The following is an 18724-nucleotide window of genomic DNA, read 5'->3' as shown; positions in this document are numbered from 1 at the left end:
CCGGAGCAAGTTCCCTCTCTCTTTTCCTTGTCAGAAGCATAAAAAAGGAAAAAGGAAAAACAAGAAAGAAGGATCTCTAGCAGCAGCACGGAGCTTGGTCTGCTTAGCCTCCATTGCCAGGAAGTGAGTGGAGGTAACTCTCCTGAGATTCAAAGACCTTGTTATATCCACATAGAACTGGCATACTAAAAATCTGGGCCAGTGAGACAAGGTGGTCAGCAAAAAAAAAAACAAAAAACACAAAAAAAAAAATGAAAAAAGGGGGCAAGGTGGCAGCTCAATACAGTCCTCAGACCAGTAATGGTCAGAGGAAGAGGAGGACAGTTGTTATATTGATGAAGTGGCTATGGAAAGGAGCCTGTAAAAGGTCCTAGGATCCACTGTGGAAAACAGTGTGCAGAAAGCTTTAACAGATATGCTTCTGCCTAAGAGTGCATGCGAGGTGATCCTCCTAAGGGAGGTAAAAGGACACAAAAGAGAAAACACCTTACCCTAAGGGGGAAGTAGTACGGCTCGTAAGAGCAAAAGCTCTGTGACCCCCCCCGAGCCAGTCGATACCTGCCACTGCTGCATTGACCGACGCCTTCTTCAGGCTGAAACACGCCTTCATGACTAGGGAGGTAACCCCTTCCTTCGAAAGCCCCTCTACCCCGAGGAAGGAAACAGTGGTGTTGGACCCTCGAGCCCAGAGGGAGAAAAACAGGGCGTACAAGATGAAGCAAACTCGGGATTATATGACGAAAGAGTCATCACACACTTCCGCGGAAGAGAATAACGAGTCTTGGGGTTCTAAACCCTCGACCTCGGGGAATGCGGCAGCCCCATCCCAAAGCCAAACACCAGGGAACAACGCCCTACCGAGGGAATGTTCGCCCCTGAGGATTTGATACATCCTAGGTCCACTGACTGGCAGCCATCAGTCAGGACAACGGAATACATGTTCAGCAGGTTACGCAAGCCGCTAGAGAAGGAAACCAGGGAAAGGCTCAGAGCTGAATGCCCGCGCCCTGACATACCACATAAAATAGTGATGACGCCAGAATTGGATTCTAAAATGATCACCTTTATGGCGAAACATGTGAAAGACCCCAAAAAGGGCATAGGCAGAGCCTGGAAGTCATGCCAGGATAAACTATTGGACGTTGCAGGTCCTCTCGCAAAAAGTCTAGATCTGGCAGAAGAAGCCTCCGCCTCCTCAACCCACATTGATCCAATCATCTCTCCGGGTGGGCTCAGAGAGCCATTTGTTTGCTGGGAAATGCTAGCTGCGCCATTTCCACCGAACGCAGAAAAGGCATACTGTTCAAGATCGACTCAAAACTGACCGAATAAGCGAACACAGAGTCCGGCGGCGCCGCCGCACAAGGGCTACTATTTGGAGATCCTTTCATGAAGGAGATGACCAAATTTGTAAGCACTTTTACCACTCTGGATAAGGCGCAAGCCTCCATTAAGAAGGTTTTCTCCTCTAAGGTTTTCATCAGGCCGGTCGAGGTTGCTCTTCCGCCCGCTATGCCTTTGACAGAAGACCTCAGTACCAACAGCAGAACACCTGGCAAGACCGAGTCGACACCTTCTTTCCCTCTAGAGGGCGTGGCAGAGGCCGCTACTGGAGGAGAGGACCAGGGAGCGGAACTCAACAACCCCCAGGTCAGTCTAGCTATTGCAGCGCCAGCGCCGTGCACGCCCATTGGGGGGAAGTTAATACTCTTTTCAGATGCATGGGCCGCTTTGTCAGGAGACACACGGGTCAGGGAGGCAGTGCGCAGACTGCGGCTAGAGTTTTTCGCACAGCCTTTTCAGTTCAGTCCCCCTGTCTCAATAATTATGTCAGAGCCAGATCAAAGAGCACTAGACAGCGAGATTCAGAATCTGTTTCAGAAGAGGGCAATTCGGCCATGCTCAACCCCGGGTGGATTTTTCAGTGCAATCTTCCTGGTACGCAGGAAGGAGAAGGTAAGGCCTGTAATCTAAAGGCACTCAACGAATTCATAATCTATCGACATTTCAAGATGGAAGATATCCACACGCTCAGGGACCTTCTCAGACCGAGCGATTGGCTTGTGCATCTAGATCTCAAAGACGCTTACCTCGCGGTGCCCATTTGCCCGGAACACAAAGTATCTAAGATTCTCTTGGGATCACAAAGATTGGGAGTTTACGAGTCTACCTTTCGGTCTCTCTTCAGCTCCCTGGGCGTTTACCAAACTATTGAGACCCGTAGTGGCACACTTAAGAGAGCAAGGCGTCCGCCTGATAATTTATCTGGATGACATTTTCATGGCTCAATCTCGAGAGCTGCTGCAGGAACAAACCAAACTAACCATAAACTTGCTTCACAGTCTTGGCTTTCTCATCAACTGGGAAAAGTCGGTGCTTTGCCCCGCCAAGAATATGGAGTTCCTCGGGTTCATTGTAGACACCCAGAATTCGCAGCTTCGTCTTCCAGCTGCCAAGATTCATTCAACCAAGAGGGAAATTCGCAGGCTCCTACAGAAGGATTTCATCTCTCCACGGGAGCTGGCGAGAGTAATAGGTCTCCTGTCCTCATCCATTCTAGCAATTTTACCGGGCCCCCTACATTACCGGGAATTGCAAAGACTAAAAGGCCAGCACCTGAGGCGCAGTCTTTCTTACTATCAAAGACTGACACTATCATCGCAAGCAAGGACAGAGCTGAATTGGTGGCTGTCTCACATGGATAGCAAAAACAAAGAGGTGATGGCTGGAAGGTTTAGAATTAATCTTAACCACTGGCATTGCTCTGGGCAACCCTCCAGACCACCGTTCTTCGCCTGCCAAGCCATTACAGAAGGGAAAGACCATATGCAAATCAGGCTTGGCCCCAACCCAAAAGGGGCAGTCCAGCCCGAACTGCTAGGCCACAGGCGAAGAACTATGGTCTGGAGGGTTGCCCAGAGCAATGCCAGAGGTCAAGATTTATTCTAAACCTTCCAGCCATCAACTCTTTTGTTTTGCCCCTGTCTCACATGGATGCCTGGAACGGCAGAGCCATTTTCGGTTCTGCTCCAGATATCATCAGAGTCGGATGCCAGCCGTTCCGGATGGGGAGCAAGATGTGGCACAGCAGCCACTGGAGTGACCTGGTCTCCACAGGAGCTAATTATGCACATCAATTGTCTAGAGCTCCTCGCGGGATCATTCGCAATTTGCTCTTTCGCCAAAGACAAAGTGAGCTGTTGCGTTTTACTGAAAATGGGACAACGTATCTGCCGTGAGATACATAAACCATCTGGGTGGTACCAGGTCTCGTCCACTAGCAGAAATCGCCAAAGACTTGGCATTTCTGCTTGGATCACCAGATCTCAGTGACAGCAGAATACCTGCCGGGTCTCAAGAATGTAATAGCGGATTGGCACTCCCGCCATTACGCCGACTCCAGCGACGGGAGTCTCGACAAAAATATATTTCTCTGCTTGCAGCAACACTGGGGCCCATTATCCATAGAACTCTTTGCCACTCGCAAACAGTATTCCAATTCCTGGAATACCTGGAGGTCGTGGTGCCAGGACCGAGGCCTGCATCCAGTTTCAGCGCCTTTAGAAGAAATACTACATTTTTTGGCCTTCTTAGTAGAGAAAGGTCTAGCTTACAGGACAGTAAACGCATATCGATCGGCGATTTCTGCAGGGCACAATTTCATACAGGGGGTTCCAGCAGGAGAACACCACTTGGTTTGTAGATTGCTGAAGGGTGTCCGTTTTACAGTACCACCCTCGTCCCGTTACAATAAACTTTGGGATGTTAATAAAGTGTTCAATCTTTTCCTCTATTGGCCAGCTAACGAAGAGCTATCGCGCACGGCACTCTCCGGCAAGCTTACTACACTGCTTTGTCTGATTTCTTGCAGGAGAGTATCGGATGTCAGGGCTCTAGATCTAGAGGGTATGTCGTTTTTTTGGACGGTATCGTCTTTCACATAAGAAGGAGAACTAAATGTGATTCAAGAGTTGTCTCTTACCCAGCCTTTAAGGAACAGCCCAAGCTTTGCGTGGTTCAGTGTTTAAAAGCTTATGAGGAAGTAACAGCTCCGCTTAGACTGTCCCCAAACAGGCAACTCCTCATAGCTATTCGCAAACCTCAAAGCGGTTTTCGGCCCCTACCTTAGCTCACTGGGTGCGTTGGACTTTAGCCCAAGCGGGAATAGATACACTCCAATTCGGCCCATTCAGTCAGAGGAGCCATGGCTTCAAAAGCTTTTCAAGTTGGCGTCCGTCTCAAGGACATCATGAGAATGGCTGATTGGACAGGTGAAGGTAAAGAGTTCTACTTGAAACCAGTAGAGCAGCCTGCTTCGATAGTGGAAAGTAACCTTTGAACTAGCATAATGTGAGCCTCCGGTCTTGACATAGAATAATGATTTTCCATAACAACTTACTAGAAATTCTTGATTCTATTAAAGACAGGGAGGCGAGCATTATCCCACCCTTTGAAGAAAAGCTTGTTGTACACTACTTAAAAGTGATGCTGGTATTGTTACAAACTGTTGATTTGACCTCTTATTGCTTAACAATAATAAGATGCTTTTCTATCCCACCCCTATAAGGGAACTAGGGTTGTTATACGCAAAAAGGCTAACATTTTAATTTTTTCTTGACAGCCTCTACGGACAAGTCCACCTGACTTCCGCACTAACGGATCTTTTCCTGGTTGAGCGTGCTTTAAAGTTTATCATCAAAGACATCAAGTTCGCAGCCTCGAAAGAGGAAGTGGTTTCTTATTCTGGACCGTTTATGGGAACACCTATACACTTATTGGAGGAGCAGTATCACGTGACATTGGACACAGATGACCTTCGGAGCATCATGGGATTTGGAGTTTTTTTCTATTGTACTGCTAATGTTATGAATTACTTGTGTACTCTATGTTTTTTTGGTTATGTATCTGTTTAATGCACTTTCAACATGAGTTTTGTTAGATGTAAGTGCAAAGATACCTTGCTGCTGAGCTTTCTTATATAATTAATTAAAAGAAAGAGAAGCATAATGCTCACCTCTGTGTCTTTAATAGAATCAAGAATTTCTAGTAAGTTATTATGGAAAATCTTTATTGATGCTCGTAGAATGGCACCAGATGACAAAGCCTTTCCACTTCTTGGAGTAGCAATGTCTGGTGTTAGGCTTTCTGGCCTCTTTAAGAATATCCATACATCTCGGAGGAAGTTGGAGGTGCCCAGACTCGACCTCAGGAGCCAGGAAGTTTAGTTGAGAGTTTGCGGGCAAGGATGGAGTGTCTTCCCCTTGTCTTGTGAAAGCATGTTGAATGGGCAAGGTAACTTCATCGGAGGAGTGGACATCACCATCAGATGGGAGAACCAGGGTTTGTGGACCCACATGGGGGCCACCAGAATCATTGTAACCGATTCCTGGTGCATCTTGTGCACTATCTTGTTGAGTAGAGTAGTTGGGGGGGGGGGGCGGGAGGGGTTTGAGGAGCATAGACAAATCTCCCTAACAATGTTATCCAGAGACCGTTCCCCTTGGCATTGTGCGTTCTCCAGAGTGCGAACAAGTCGATCTCTGGGAAGCCCCATTCCACAAAGACGTTGCAGACGATGTCTTCGGGTAGCTCCATTCGCACGTTGGGACAGTTTGGATAGCCCTGGAGTGTGTGTGCCCCCTGTTTGTTCAGGTAATACATGGCCATGGTGCTGTCTGTGAAATTGTGTCTGAAAAGCTTTTAGGGCTTTGAACACTGCCAACAATTCCAACTGGTTTGTGTGGTTGGAAGCTACTGTTGGGACCCAAACGCTGTGCGATGAAGGAGGGGAGCCCCCTCTCACTCTGTCAGAGATGCGTCCGTAGTGAGAGTGGCTTCTACTGCAGGGGTGGTGAAGGTCTTCCCCTTCAAGAGGTTTACCTCGACCACCACTGCAGAGAGCACGAGGGATGCCGAGACAACCACTAGATCGTCCCATTGTCTGCTGGCCTGACACCACACGGCTGTTGAGCGACTCTTGCATGGGGCGCATGCGAAAACGTATGTGTGTGACTAAATAAATGCAGGAGGCCATCATCCCTAACAGTCACATGGCCTTGAGTACAGTCACCTCGCGACTGGCTACATAGTGAGGGATCTGGAACAGCATGTTTTGAACCCTCTCGGAGGGGAAGACGTGGCAGTCTTCTGTCCGAATTAGAGCTCCCAGAAATTGTTCGACTTAGCTGCGGTTTAGGCTGGACTTCTTCTCGTTTACTGAGAATCTCAGACTGAAGATTAATTTTTGCTAGGCATGTTCTGTGCAAATCCCCCGTAATTAGCCAGTCATCGAGGTAAGGATAGACTGGGATGGACGGCCTGCGCAAGTGAGCTGCTACTACCGGCAGTACATTTGTAAATACCCTTGGGGCTGAGGCAATGCCGAAGGGAAGGACCTTGAACTGATAGTATTTGTCCTCGATCATGAACTTTGGGTAATTTCTGTGCGCTGGCAGCATTGAAATATGAAAGTATGCATCTTTCATGTCCAATGTTGCCATGTAATCCCCCTGTTTTAGTAGAGGGATTACCTCTTGCAGTGTTGTCATATGAAACATTTGTGGGTTGACAAATGTGTTTGCTGGGCCCAAGTCTAGCACAGGGTGCATGGTAAAATCCTTTTTGGGTACAAGGAAGTACACTGAATAAATACCCTTGTTTACCTGTAGAACGGGGACCACTTAGATTGCGTCTTTTTCTTGCAGGATCTCAACCTCTTCTAGTAGGATCTTCAGATGTTCTGGTGACATTCGCCTGGACGTTGGTGGCCGTTATCGAGGTGGTCGGCTGAACTCGACACAGTCTTGAGCACCCACTGGTCTGCGGTAATTCCCTCCCATGCGTGGAAGAATTATGTTGTCTGTCTCCCGACCGGGGAGGCATGGGAGGGTACCCAGATCGGTACGTCATTTTTTATTTTAGGCCGGGGAGCCTCTTGGGGTGGTGCTTCTACACCCTTCCTTTGCCACGGCGTTGTCCTCTTGGCTGATATTGGTTTGAGGCAGCTGCCCCTTGCCGGAGGACCATGTATTTCCTGTTCCGTACTGATTGTGGGGGGAAAGACTGTCCACGAAAGAAGCAGCGAAAGCTACCCCCTCGCTGTTGGTAGGGTCTCTGCGTTATTTGGCTTAGTGACTTCACAGTCTCATATTCCCTTTTACAGTCTCTAAGGTGTCATCCACTGCTTTTCCAAACAGGTTAGATTCTTCTACCGGTTTGTTAATGAGTGATGCTTGCATTTCTGGTTTGAATCCCGAATTTTTAAACAAGTGCGCCTTTTCAACAAGGTACCTTGGGCCAGTGTTCTGCGTACTGTCTCTGCAGCATCCACGGTGTTCTTCAAAATGTTTTGATTCACCTGCTTCCCCTCAGACACAACAGCCAGCAGGCGTAATCGTGTTGGCTCTGGGACTTCCTACAGGCCTTCCTGGAGCAGATTCGACTGCACATCGCTGTAACTAGCTAACAACGGGGTACTGTTCACTATCCTGGTGGAATAGGCTGCTGCTGTTATGCGCTTCCCCAGGACATACAACTTCTTGCAGTCCTTGTCCGGCGGCGCCTCAGCCGTGGACAAGAGTATTCCTGCTCTCTTCATAGTCATTGATACTACCAGGGAATCAGGAGTGGTATGTCCCCGGATGCAAATATGGTCTTTAGGTGAGGGACGAAAAAGTTTCTCGACCAGTGGGTTTACTGCCCTTGTTTGTGATGTAGTCAGCAATGAGGGGGGCAATACGCTGTCTGATGGAGTTTAACAGAGGTATCGCATGACTTGAAGGTGGTTTCTCTTTCAAAATATCCTCCACAAAGTCAGTGTCTTGCACCGCCTCTTGAGTTGCAATCTGGAAGTGTTCAGCTGCTTTCTTAAGCATAGCATTGAATGCCATCGGCTCATCGATGGGAGATGCCCGTCTTATAGGAGGTGAAGCGGGAGGATCTATGCACAGTGTGTCTGGATCCGGGGTATCACCCCGATCTGGGGAATGGTGTATAGGTTCTTCAAAGAGATCCTCACCCTGATCATAAGGGTCCTGAGGGGGTCTCCTCTGGTTCAGTTAGATCAAACACCTCATCAGGGGAGTGGCTGGAGGTCCTTTGAAATTTAGACATAGTAGGGTAGAGGCCTTCCTCTCTAGGCATTTTAGGAGTAAAACTTTAGATGACCCAGAGGGGTCTGGGAGGGGGGTGGGGGGGGGGGGGGGTTGGGGAGGGCTCTTATTGGGGACCTGTGTTCTTAGGCTGTCGAGATTTGTCTGACAAAGTCTTAGACGGGGGCTGGGAACCTTCAGAATATTCTTCCTGGCTTTCTCGATGTCTGGACGGGTCTTTAGGTCGGTTAGCCGCCGTGATGTTTGAGATCGCGGATCTCCGGCGTATCGGGAAGGGATTTCGACAGCCCTAGCAGCTTCATCGCCGTTGCTGAAACCTTATGGTGGTCTCGGCGCTCCATGTACTTTCGTGCCAGCGCCCTTGTCACTTGAGTGCCCGGACGCATGCCGCCTAGATGGTTGCAGGGAAGGTGTCCCGACGAGTCCGTAGAGGAGGCACGCTGTGTTGTGTGCTTTCCTTTGTGTGTAGTGTGTGCGTCCCTGTTGCCGGAGTGTACACTCCCCATAGCAGAGCCGGTGGCCCGTCTGCCTGCCGGGGACAGACGCCTCGGAGCGTGCCTGCTCCGAAGATGGCCTGGCTGTCGCTTACTTCCTCGTCACTCGAGGAGCCTGCAGCGGCGGGGAAGCTACCCTCGGCCTGCTGCATGGTGTAGGCCGCCCACCGTTTTACTCGCCGTTCTTTTATCGTCTTAGGATGTAAAAGCTTGCAAGACTGACAGGACTCCTCGTGGTGATCTCGAGGTAGACACTGATTACACCTCCGGTGTGTGTCTTTTTAAGGATACTTGTCTTTGCAGGGAGGGCAAAATGTAAAAGGTGTGCGGTCCATAGCTCAGGTTTATAGCGACAGCAAAACCAGGAGGGAAAATGGGGGAGAAGGAAATGCATTCTTGAAAAGAATCAGTGTCCCCGACCCCACTCTCCCTACTGTGTAGGCCTGGCCGGAGGTCTAAGGCCACGCGGTCGACAGCGTCGACCTGAGCACCAGCCATCGAAGTCTAGAGTTGTCTTCCGTGGTCTTCGGTGTTGGTTGTTAAGTAGTCGTCGGTGAAAGGGACGAATATTAACCAGAGGTCGTAGGCATGAATATGTATTCGCAATTTTTCGAGCTCCGCATAAGGCAACCAGCTAGCTGGGCAGAAAAAAACAATCTGAGGGCCCTCGACGCGTGAAGTATCTTGGATACACTACACGTCACATTAGGGATAGTGTTGCAAGCACGCCCATGTCGATGTCCCCTTTCGATCCTCGAAAGACAAAATACAATACTCTGCGATTACCACTAGATGTCGGACTATATGCACAGCATGTGACTAAGCAGATACAGGCATCAGAAATTATGGTTACAGGCAGGGGATACAGGTGAGGGAAAGGAAGGCAGACTGTCAATTTGTTGCTAGATCCACAACTGTGCTCCATAGCAGCAATATACCTTTGCGTTTCACAAGATGTGACCTTACTAACTGTACCGCTGAGTCCCTGGTCTGCATCAACTATTCTTTCTGATGCCTTTAACTGCTATGGGAAAGGAAAATTAGCGTATCCAACTTTAAATCCACCATAAGGCTCCAAAGATGGCAAGACATCAAGCAACTCCACCTAAAGGTTTCAATCCCAATTCCCCAGAAAATTACAGTGGTGGCATGTCATTAAGCAACTCCTGTTAGATTGCTAAGACCCTAATGAGATTTACTCCAGCGGTTAGCATGTTGGCTCAGGTGACTGTCACTTGAACACTGTCAGCAGAATGGACAAGGTTCTTAAAATAGCTAGATCGTTAATATCATAAAGGAGGGGAAGATGTAAAAGAGCTCTCTTCAGAAAAAGGTGGCAGGTGGATACTCTCCTACCAACAATCCCTCTCCCCTGCCCTACAAACGGCACACTGCTATGATGGCTTCACCTGATCATGGAAGTATGGGAGGAGCAACTTCCACCAAACAATGGAGAAGAAAGATATCCCCTTGGTAGACCTCGTCATTCCCCATGCAAGATGGAAACATGCCCATGACTATATTTGCAATCCATTATGAAACTCGATTTCGAGCACACCATTCTAAAATGAGGAAAAAATCCCCAAATTCGTTTCCTAACCCAAACACAATACACAGAGTTAAAAGACTAATACTTACTGTAAGGAAAAGATGACTGCAAAAGCAGAGAGAATAATCATAGGAAGGAGGCAGTATCCCAGGACACTGGACACACAGCCAAAGGACACCCCAGTCATGCTCATTAAGTTCAGCAAGCAGAAGATTCCCAAGCATCCAATGGCACTGATCCCGTAGACATAGCCAAATTGAATTTTACCGGCCTAATTGGGAAAAAAAAGGATAAATTGTTATGAGAGAAGATGTTGGACGGAGCACATTAATTCAGTTACATGCAATTATTTTATTTATTTTCATTTCAAGAATCAAACATCTCAAACTGATTTGCCAGTAAACGCTCTCCTGAATTTAGTGTCAGAATGTAGTGTTCAACTTCATGAATGCCATTCAATTATGAAGTTTGGCCTAGTGTATGAAGGTGCGTCACTGGTGGTTTCCCTACCAACTAGTTTAAGAGACAGATTTTAGGAGGTTGTGGATTAGAAAATCACCTGCCGCACTCTAAGACTATATTGCAGTCTTTTACTTTTGTTCCTATTAAGCCTTCTAGACAAAGAGGGTCCACTATTTGGGATGACCTTCCTCAAGTTAGTGCCGAAGCCAAACCGAGGACTATGTCAAGGGTAATCATCATACGGGATACCGACAACTCCAGAGACCTCTAAGGATATTAGCACATAGAGTTGTGCAAATAATTAGGTCAGCATTTCATTGGGACGAACCCCCCGTCGCCCTTCAAGGGGCTGCCCGACTTCCCTCCTGAGGAACGAAAAGGACAGAGTGGTGTTGCAGCATGCCCAGGGCAAGGGCAAGGGCCGTCTTCGCATCGGTCTTGATTGCCTTAAGAGACTCAATCAACGGCCTTCCCGAAAAGATTGTCTCTGTCGAACGGCATGGCCAGGACCAGCGTGTGAACCTCTTGGCGAACATGAGTGACTGTTAACCATCCATGACGCCGGAGGCACACTCCGTTCCCCATTTGACGGAACCCTGTGACCGCAATGTCCAGGACCGAAGCCACCTTGCCCTCCTGGAGAATCACAATCACCTCGACCCGCTTGTCCTCGGGGAGGAAATCCAGTATCGGGGCCATCTTGTACCATAAGTCCCGATCGTACCTGGCCAGGATAGCCAAGGCGTTAGCCGCCTTCACCGGCGTCGCCGCCACCGAATAGATAACCATCCTCCCTACTGTGTCCAACTTCTTCCCCTCGCCGTCCAGGGGAACGGAGGCGGAGAACGACTGGTTGGATGATTTCTTCTGCGCTGCTGCCGAGACCACAGAGTCCGGCGATGGCTGTGATCAAAGACACTTAGGAGCCGACTCCGGAACCCGGTATTTCTTCTCCAACCAGTCTCTTTTCACTGGGCTGATGCAGGGTTCTTCAGCAGCGCCAAAGATTTCTTCCTCTTCTTCTTCCTCTTCCTCTTCTTCCTCTTCTTCCTCCTCTTCCTCTTCCTCCTCTTCCTCTTCTTCCTCTTCTTCCTCCTCTTCTTCCTCTTCTTCCTCCTCCTCCTCCTCCTCTTCTTCTTCCTCCTCCTCCTCCTCCTCCTCCTCCTCCTCCCGATCATGGAGTGAAAGGAACCCACTTCGTCGAGGGGTGTGGGGGGGGGGGGGGCGGAGAAGCAGCCATCGTCGTTGGTGTCAGCCATCGTAATGCCCATCCCTGTGTTCCTTGGGGGGGGGGGCACTAGCGGCTTGAGAGGAGGTGCGGGATGCCTCTTCCTCGGCGGCGGCCCGGGGTTGTCGCCGGCTGTGCCGTCAGTGGAGACATTCTCTTCTGTATTTCCGACACCAGAGTGTGGAGGGTCGACAGAATGTCATGCGACAGATCTCTAGGCGGTAACTGGGGACAAGGGGCGCTGGGCCCAGCGCCTATGTCGTCCCTGCCGACGTCCTAGTCGTCGTCACCTCCAGCGGGCACTACCTCCTCAACGTTTGTCATCTCCCATATCTTCCTGGATGGTGTGGACCGAACCCATGTCTTCTCCGTCGGAAGATGAAATATATGTGCCCTGGAGCTCTTCCACCCCCCTCACCTTCTTTTTTGGATCCTGAGAGGGTTGGTCACGGACTAAGGGCCGGCATCCTCTTTTCAGGTGTCTTTTCCACTGGCTTGGTCGAAGCCTCCCTCCTGGGAGGATGAGTCATCCCGACAGCCGTCGGTGCACCCTGGACCGGGTCCATACCTTTCGCCTTGGAAACGGCAGCCGCCACCAGTTCGATCGATGAGGACGTCTTTGCGCGCATCACCTGGGCTTTCACAGGCAGTTAGGACAATTTGTCCTGCTTGACATTCTCCAGTTTCTCATGCAGCTTCCACAGGGTGGCAGACTTTCTCTTCGACAAAGAGCTGGAGCGGTGGCTGAAGCCGCTGGAGACGAGGAGAGCGCCTTAACCGTCGTGGGACCCGCTTGCGCAGCAGCCGGGCGGCACTGGCCTGGCAGTGCCTAGCCTTATCTTGGGACCCCACAGATGCAGCACCCTCAAAGGACTTGGAGGCCCGCTCTGGCTGGTTGGATCCGGAAGAGGCATGCCCCTGTGAACAATACGAGGCACAGGCCTTTGCTTTAAGCCACACCGCCAATCTGCTGTGCAAATCTTTCATAGTGTGCTTGGTAAAGCCTTGAGAGATCTTGCAGTCTTCTTCCCTTTGCGACGGGTGAAGACCAAGACACTGGGAATGCTTGTCCTCCATGGAGACATTCCGCAGGCCACAGACAGAGCAGAGTTTGAAAAGGGAAGAGCCATCCTTCTCCTCCGACATGGTGTAGGCCCGATGGCCTTCCAGACACGATTGTGCCCTTGAGGGGAAGGTGCCAAAAAATGGATTCCCGTTAGTCGGATGTAGAAGCGAAGGAGCACACGGGCTCGATCAAACAAAAATAGGAATGAACCATCATAAAAGCACGAAAAACGCAGAAAGCTCCAAGAGCGACACACAAGGACTCCCAACACTTGAACGTGCAGTAAAAATCTGAAGATGGCTGCCAGAGGAGGGGCTTAGGGAGAGGGCAGTCATTGGCTGGTGGCAGTATGACCCAGAGCTCATCGACTGGTTTATAGGAGAAAAACAGTTTGTAAGTGAAAGGGAAGCAGTGTTTTTTCTTTTTTTTTTTTCTTTTTTTAGAGAATTCCTGGCCTGACGACCGGGAATATTCATGAGCATGTGACTCCATGCCAGACCCCATGCTGGAGAAAAGAAAGTTCACTTTTTCACAGCCTTGAGAGGGGCTTGATGTATAGGCTCGAAGGGGGCCTCCCTTCAGCCTCGTCAGTACCACATTGAGTTCACACGCCAGTGCGGGCACCTTCACTGGCTGGAACGGTCCTTTAAGGAACTCCTTGACTAGACAGTGGGACCAAAGAGAAGTCCATCCCGGAGACCTGGTGTAGCGGGAGATATCCGCGAGATGCACCTGGATGGAGGCGTGCCCCAGCCCCGCCTTAGTCAAAGACATCAAGTACGGAGGAATCGGAGGGGCCGTGACCCTCAGGGGGTTGATCTTCTGCATCGTGCACCAAGTTATGAAGCTATTCCACTTGTGCTCGTAGCACTTAAAAATCAACAATGCTCTGGCCCTGGCAAGGACCCCCCTGAAGTCCACCGGCAGCTCGTACCCTCCAAACTCTGAGGCTACAGGAGCCAAGCCGTTAGGTTCAGCAATCCTGGGTCGTGGTGCAGGATTGCGCCTCCTTCCCTGATGAGTAGATCTGCAACCACTGGTAGCTTGACTGGAGGCGACGTCGACAGGTTGAGAAGGTCTGGGTACGAAATCTGCCACGAGGATCATCCTGCACCGTTTGAGTTGACCGATGACTCGCAGCAGGAGTGGCAACAGGGGTGGGGAGGGGGGGGAGGTGTACAGGAACAGGCCTTCCCACAAGAAGGAGAAAGCGCCCCTCCCCACCCCCCATGCTCCCCAGCTGGTGAATGGCTGGCAAATCTGACATTTGGAGTTCATCGCCGTCCCAAACAGGCCGATCTGGGATCTGCCCCATCTGAGGAAGAGGCTGTCCAATTGATCCTGTCGAAGATCCTACCCGTTTCAAGAGTGTAGTTCCCTGCTAAGGGAGTCGTTGATGGTGTTCTCGACTCCCGCATGGTGAAAACGAATGAGTAACATCCCCTGGGCGACGGCCCAGTGCCACAAGTCCTGCGCCCCACTGGAGAGCGCTGGTGATCTGTGGCCCCCTCCTTCCTGATGTAGAACATTGTGGTGGTATTGTTGGTGCAGACCCTCATCACATTTCCCTGGAGGGACGGAAGGAACGACATGAGGGCCCAGAACACTGCCCGCAGCTCCAGGACATTGATGTGGAGGTCCCTCTCCTCCGGTAGCCACAGGCCTCTGGCATTGAGACATCCGGTGTGTGCTCCCCAGCCCTCCAGGGACACGTCTGTGCTGACCGTCTCTTGGTATGGGGACCCTGGAAATCTGTGCCCTCTGCGATTTTGGATCACACACCCCACCACCTTATCGCTCGACAGAACTCGTCAAGCACAATCCTGTCGGCGAAGTTTCCGGATACCTGGACCCACCGAGCGTCCAGGAATTTCGAAAAGGGCTGCATCCGCCACCTGCAGAGTATTATCAGGTAGATGCACGACGACATAATGCCGAGCAGCGACTGGATGGTCGTTACCGTGGCGATCAGCCATTGCACCTTGACCTTAATGGCCGCTATTCTCTCCTCCGAGGGGGCCGCCAGGCAGGAGACCGTGAGCCAGGCCCCCAGGAACAGCACGCTCTGTGATGTAATCAAGCAGGACTTTAGATAGTTCACTGAACCCCAGATCCGTCAGCAGCCGGACGGTCCTGTCCGTGTGTTCGACAGCGATCTCTCTTGCCTTGGCCCGGATGAGCCAGTCGTCAAGGTTCAGGTACACGTATATTCCTTGCAGACGTAGATGGGCCGCCACTGCTGCCAGGCACTTTTAACACCTTGGCCGCCGACTTCAGTCCGAAGGGGAGGGCCTTGAATTGGTAGTGCTGACCTTGTACGACAAAACTCTGAGTGGGGACGTGAAAGTAAGCGTCCTCTAGATTCAGCGAAGTCAGGAAAATACCTTCCTCCAGTTGGCCGAGCATTTGTTGCAACGTGACCATCTTGAATTTTTGGGACTTGAGGCACTTGTTTAGCCACCGCAGGTCGAGAATGGACCCCCAGCCCCTGGTATTTTTTACTAAGAAGTATCTGGAGTAGAGACCGGAGCCCCAGAGTCGCCTTGGAACCAGCTGTATCGCCCCTTTTCTTAGCATGGCCAGTACTTCCTGCAGCAGCTGAGGTATGTGCTGCTCCTGTTGGACCACCGGTGGTATCCGCGGACACTTCTAATGGAATTCTAGAGTGTGTCTGTGGGCGAGAGCGTCCAGCACCCATCAGTCGGTGGAGGTCTATTACCACTCGCTGACAAATCCCACCAGCCAACCTTGCACTGTGGTGCATGGGTTGGAGCCCGACATCCTGGCCAGTGACATCCTGGCCAGTTCAAATCCTGCTTCTGAGCCTGCGTGCCGCCTTGGGAGTGACAACGGAGGCCACCTCTGAACGCCTGGACCCATGTAGGCCTCCTGGTTCGTGGAACGGAGGGTTGGCAGTACGAGTATGATCCCCACCAAAACCCTTAGACGATCTTCCAGATTTGCCTCCTGAGGCACGAAAGGAAGGCTGATGCTGCTGCAGCTTGCCTAGGGCCCGGGCCATCTCCGTCTCAGTTTTGATAGCCTGCAACAACACATCGACGGCCTTCCAAAAAAGATCGTCTCCGTCGAAAGGCATGTTCAGGACTTTCGTCTGAACTTCCTGCCGAAAATTGGTGGCTTTCAACCAGCCACGACGACGGAGGCAAACGCCGTTCCACATCTGTCGAAACCCTGTGTCCGCGATGTCCATGGCCACGTTGATGGCATGGTCCAATGCCACCTCGCCCTCCTGGAGAATTTCCAGTGTCTCGACCTGCTTGCTGTCAGGGAGAAATTCCATCAGCAGGGCCCATCTTGTACCCCAGCTCCCTGTCGTACCTGGCCAGGATTGCGCAAGCATTCGCTGTCTTGACCGTCATTGGCGCCAAGTAGATCACCTTTGTACCCCTGGCGTCCAACTTCTTCCCCTCGCTGTCCGGGAGAACAGAGGCCGAAGATTAGGATTCAAGGACTTCTTCCTCGCCGCAGCAGCGCAGAGACCACAGAGTCCAGGGAGGGCTGCGATCGCAGACACTCGGGTGCAGACTCTGGCGCCCAGTATTTCTTCTTCAGCCGGTCTCTTTTTTTCGCTGGGGCTGAAGCAGGATTCCTCATGAGGGACAGGCACACACCCCAGACGTCGTCCAGGAGAGGAACTGCCAGAATGGTCTTACTCTTCGCCTCTCGGCGCTGCTATAGGAAACCCACCTTCTTGGTCTCTTCTGGCAGCAGCTGTAAGAGCTCAGATGTGTGGGTGACCATGACGTGGGATGATCCCACTTCGTCCGTGTCCGTCATTGTGTCTGTCACCGTGTCCGTCACCATGTCCCTAGGGGGACTATAGGGGGGCGGGGGGTGCGGCACAGTGTGCGTGGGATGCCTTCCAGGGGCCGGCGCCGCTTGGGCCGTCTGCATCCTCCTCTGGATCCCCGACACGAGCATGTGGAGAGTTCACAGTATGCCCAGCGACACGTCTGTGAGGTGAAGAGGGAGCAGGCTTGTTGGGCCAGGCACCTACGTCTCTGCTGTCCTCCTCCTCCTCCTCCTCCTCCTTTTCCTCCTCAATGACCGTGTGAACCGACGCCATGTTCTCTTCATCCGATGAAGAAATATCCGTGCCTTGGAGCACCACGTAGAGGCATCCACTGCCCCCACCCGCCCCTTTGCGTCCTAAGGGGTCGGAGCCAGGATCAGGGCTGGCATCTTCTTCTCCAGTGCGTTCTCCACCGGCCTGGTCGAAGCCTCCCGTCTGGAAGGTAGGGCCACTCTGGGCATAGCTGGAGTCTCCTGGACCGGGTCAGCTCCTTTTGCCTTCGAGAAGGCGGCCACCACCAGCTCGACGGTCGAGGAGGACTTGTCCTGGACAACGTGGGCCTTTAGGGGCAGGACGGTCACCTTACTCAGTGCCTTGACCTTCTCCAACTTCTTCCACAGCTTCCCGCGGTTAGCAGACTTCCTCTTCGAGGAGGAGCTAGAGCGATGGCTTGAGATGGAAGCAGATGGTAATGATGATTGCGCCCTTCTCAACGCGGAACTCGCTTGCGTGGCGACCCCCCCCGACGGAAACTGACTTGCGGTGCTTGGCCTGGTCTTGGGCCCCCACGGATGGATCACCCTCAAAGAACTTCAAAGCACTCTCCTCGGACTACCCGGTCCTGGTACAGGCATGCCCCTGCTTGCCGCACAGGGTAGAGGCATTGGCTTTGAGCCACGCCACCAATCTGCTTTGTCAATCCTTCATGGTGCGTTTGGTGAATCCCAAGAAAATGTTGCAATCCGCCTGCTTGTGATCTGGATGGAGACAGTAGGGGGCACTGGGAGTGTTGTCCTCCACAAACGCATTCCTAATCCAAAGCTGTAGCAGAGCTTGAAGAGAGAACCTCAGTCCTTCGATGACATGGTCCAGCGTGCGGTGTAGGCCCAATGGCCTTCTGGAATCTTCGATGAAAAAAACTCACAATTCTTGCCCTTCAGGGGCAACGAATGGTGCCGACAAATGGATCCTTGCTTGCTGGTCAAAGTAATGAAAGAGCACACAGGCTCTATTAGACAAAAATTGAAAAGTTTACCGGAAAAGCGCGAAAAATCATAGATAAGCTCTCGTAGCAGAAAACGAGGACTCCCCAACACTTGAACGTGCAGTAAAAGTCTGAAGATGGCTGCTAGAGGAGGGGGTCGTCATTGGCTGGGGGCTGTATGACCCAGAGTTCAGTGATCGGTTTATAGGAGAAAGACAGTTTGTAAGTGAAAGTGAAGAACTTGTGGACTTGACCCGGGTCAGGAAGATTTATCATTGCTATGAAAAACTTACCTAACAAGGTTCCTGTGGATACGGTCTCTCTGGTTAAGGATACTAGAGGAATAGTGGAGACCCTGTTCAAAGACTCGCAAAAGGGACACAAGCAGCAACTTTGTTCAGAGGTAAGAGTGGACATCTGGGGCACCTCTAAGTGTGCGCCAACGCTCTGGAGACTTCTTGGATTAAGGCAAGCAATACCATTTATCCCCACAGTACCTTAGGTTAGAAGAAATGTGTGGCCGAATTCTCCTCTATGCAGCAGAGATCGACCCGATCTCTGGATTCCTTTGTCTGGTGATGAAAGCCAGGACAATGAACTTGATGTCTCTGTTGCAGTCTCGAGAGAGGAACTGTGGCACGGATAGTTCCGATTTATGTGATCACTGCGACACCCGTAATTCCGCTGATGAAAATGCTGACTCCAATTACGGCACGGTGCAGTGATCTGATGGATCACTTGCCTGCATGCCCCCGGCCTGCAATCCTCCAACCCGCACCGCCCCTTACCTTTACTG

The 18724-nt window shown here is 51.3% G+C and overlaps 1 protein-coding gene across 1 annotated transcript in view; it reads right to left on the bottom strand.

The window, feature by feature from the left end:
- Positions 1-18724, bottom strand: part of YIPF5 (Yip1 domain family member 5) — an 83892-nt gene that overhangs the window by 10375 nt on the left and 54793 nt on the right. The window contains exon 5 of the mRNA XM_069652455.1: positions 10244-10425. Coding sequence (XP_069508556.1) covers positions 10244-10425 — 182 coding nt within the window. The remainder of the gene's footprint in view (positions 1-10243; positions 10426-18724) is intronic.

This window comes from Ambystoma mexicanum, chromosome 3p (genome assembly GCF_040938575.1).
Source record: "Ambystoma mexicanum isolate Mex_15411 chromosome 3p, UKY_AmexF1_1, whole genome shotgun sequence".
In the NCBI taxonomy this organism is placed as follows: domain Eukaryota; kingdom Metazoa; phylum Chordata; class Amphibia; order Caudata; family Ambystomatidae; genus Ambystoma; species Ambystoma mexicanum.
This window is presented reverse-complemented; position numbering and strand designations above follow the sequence as displayed.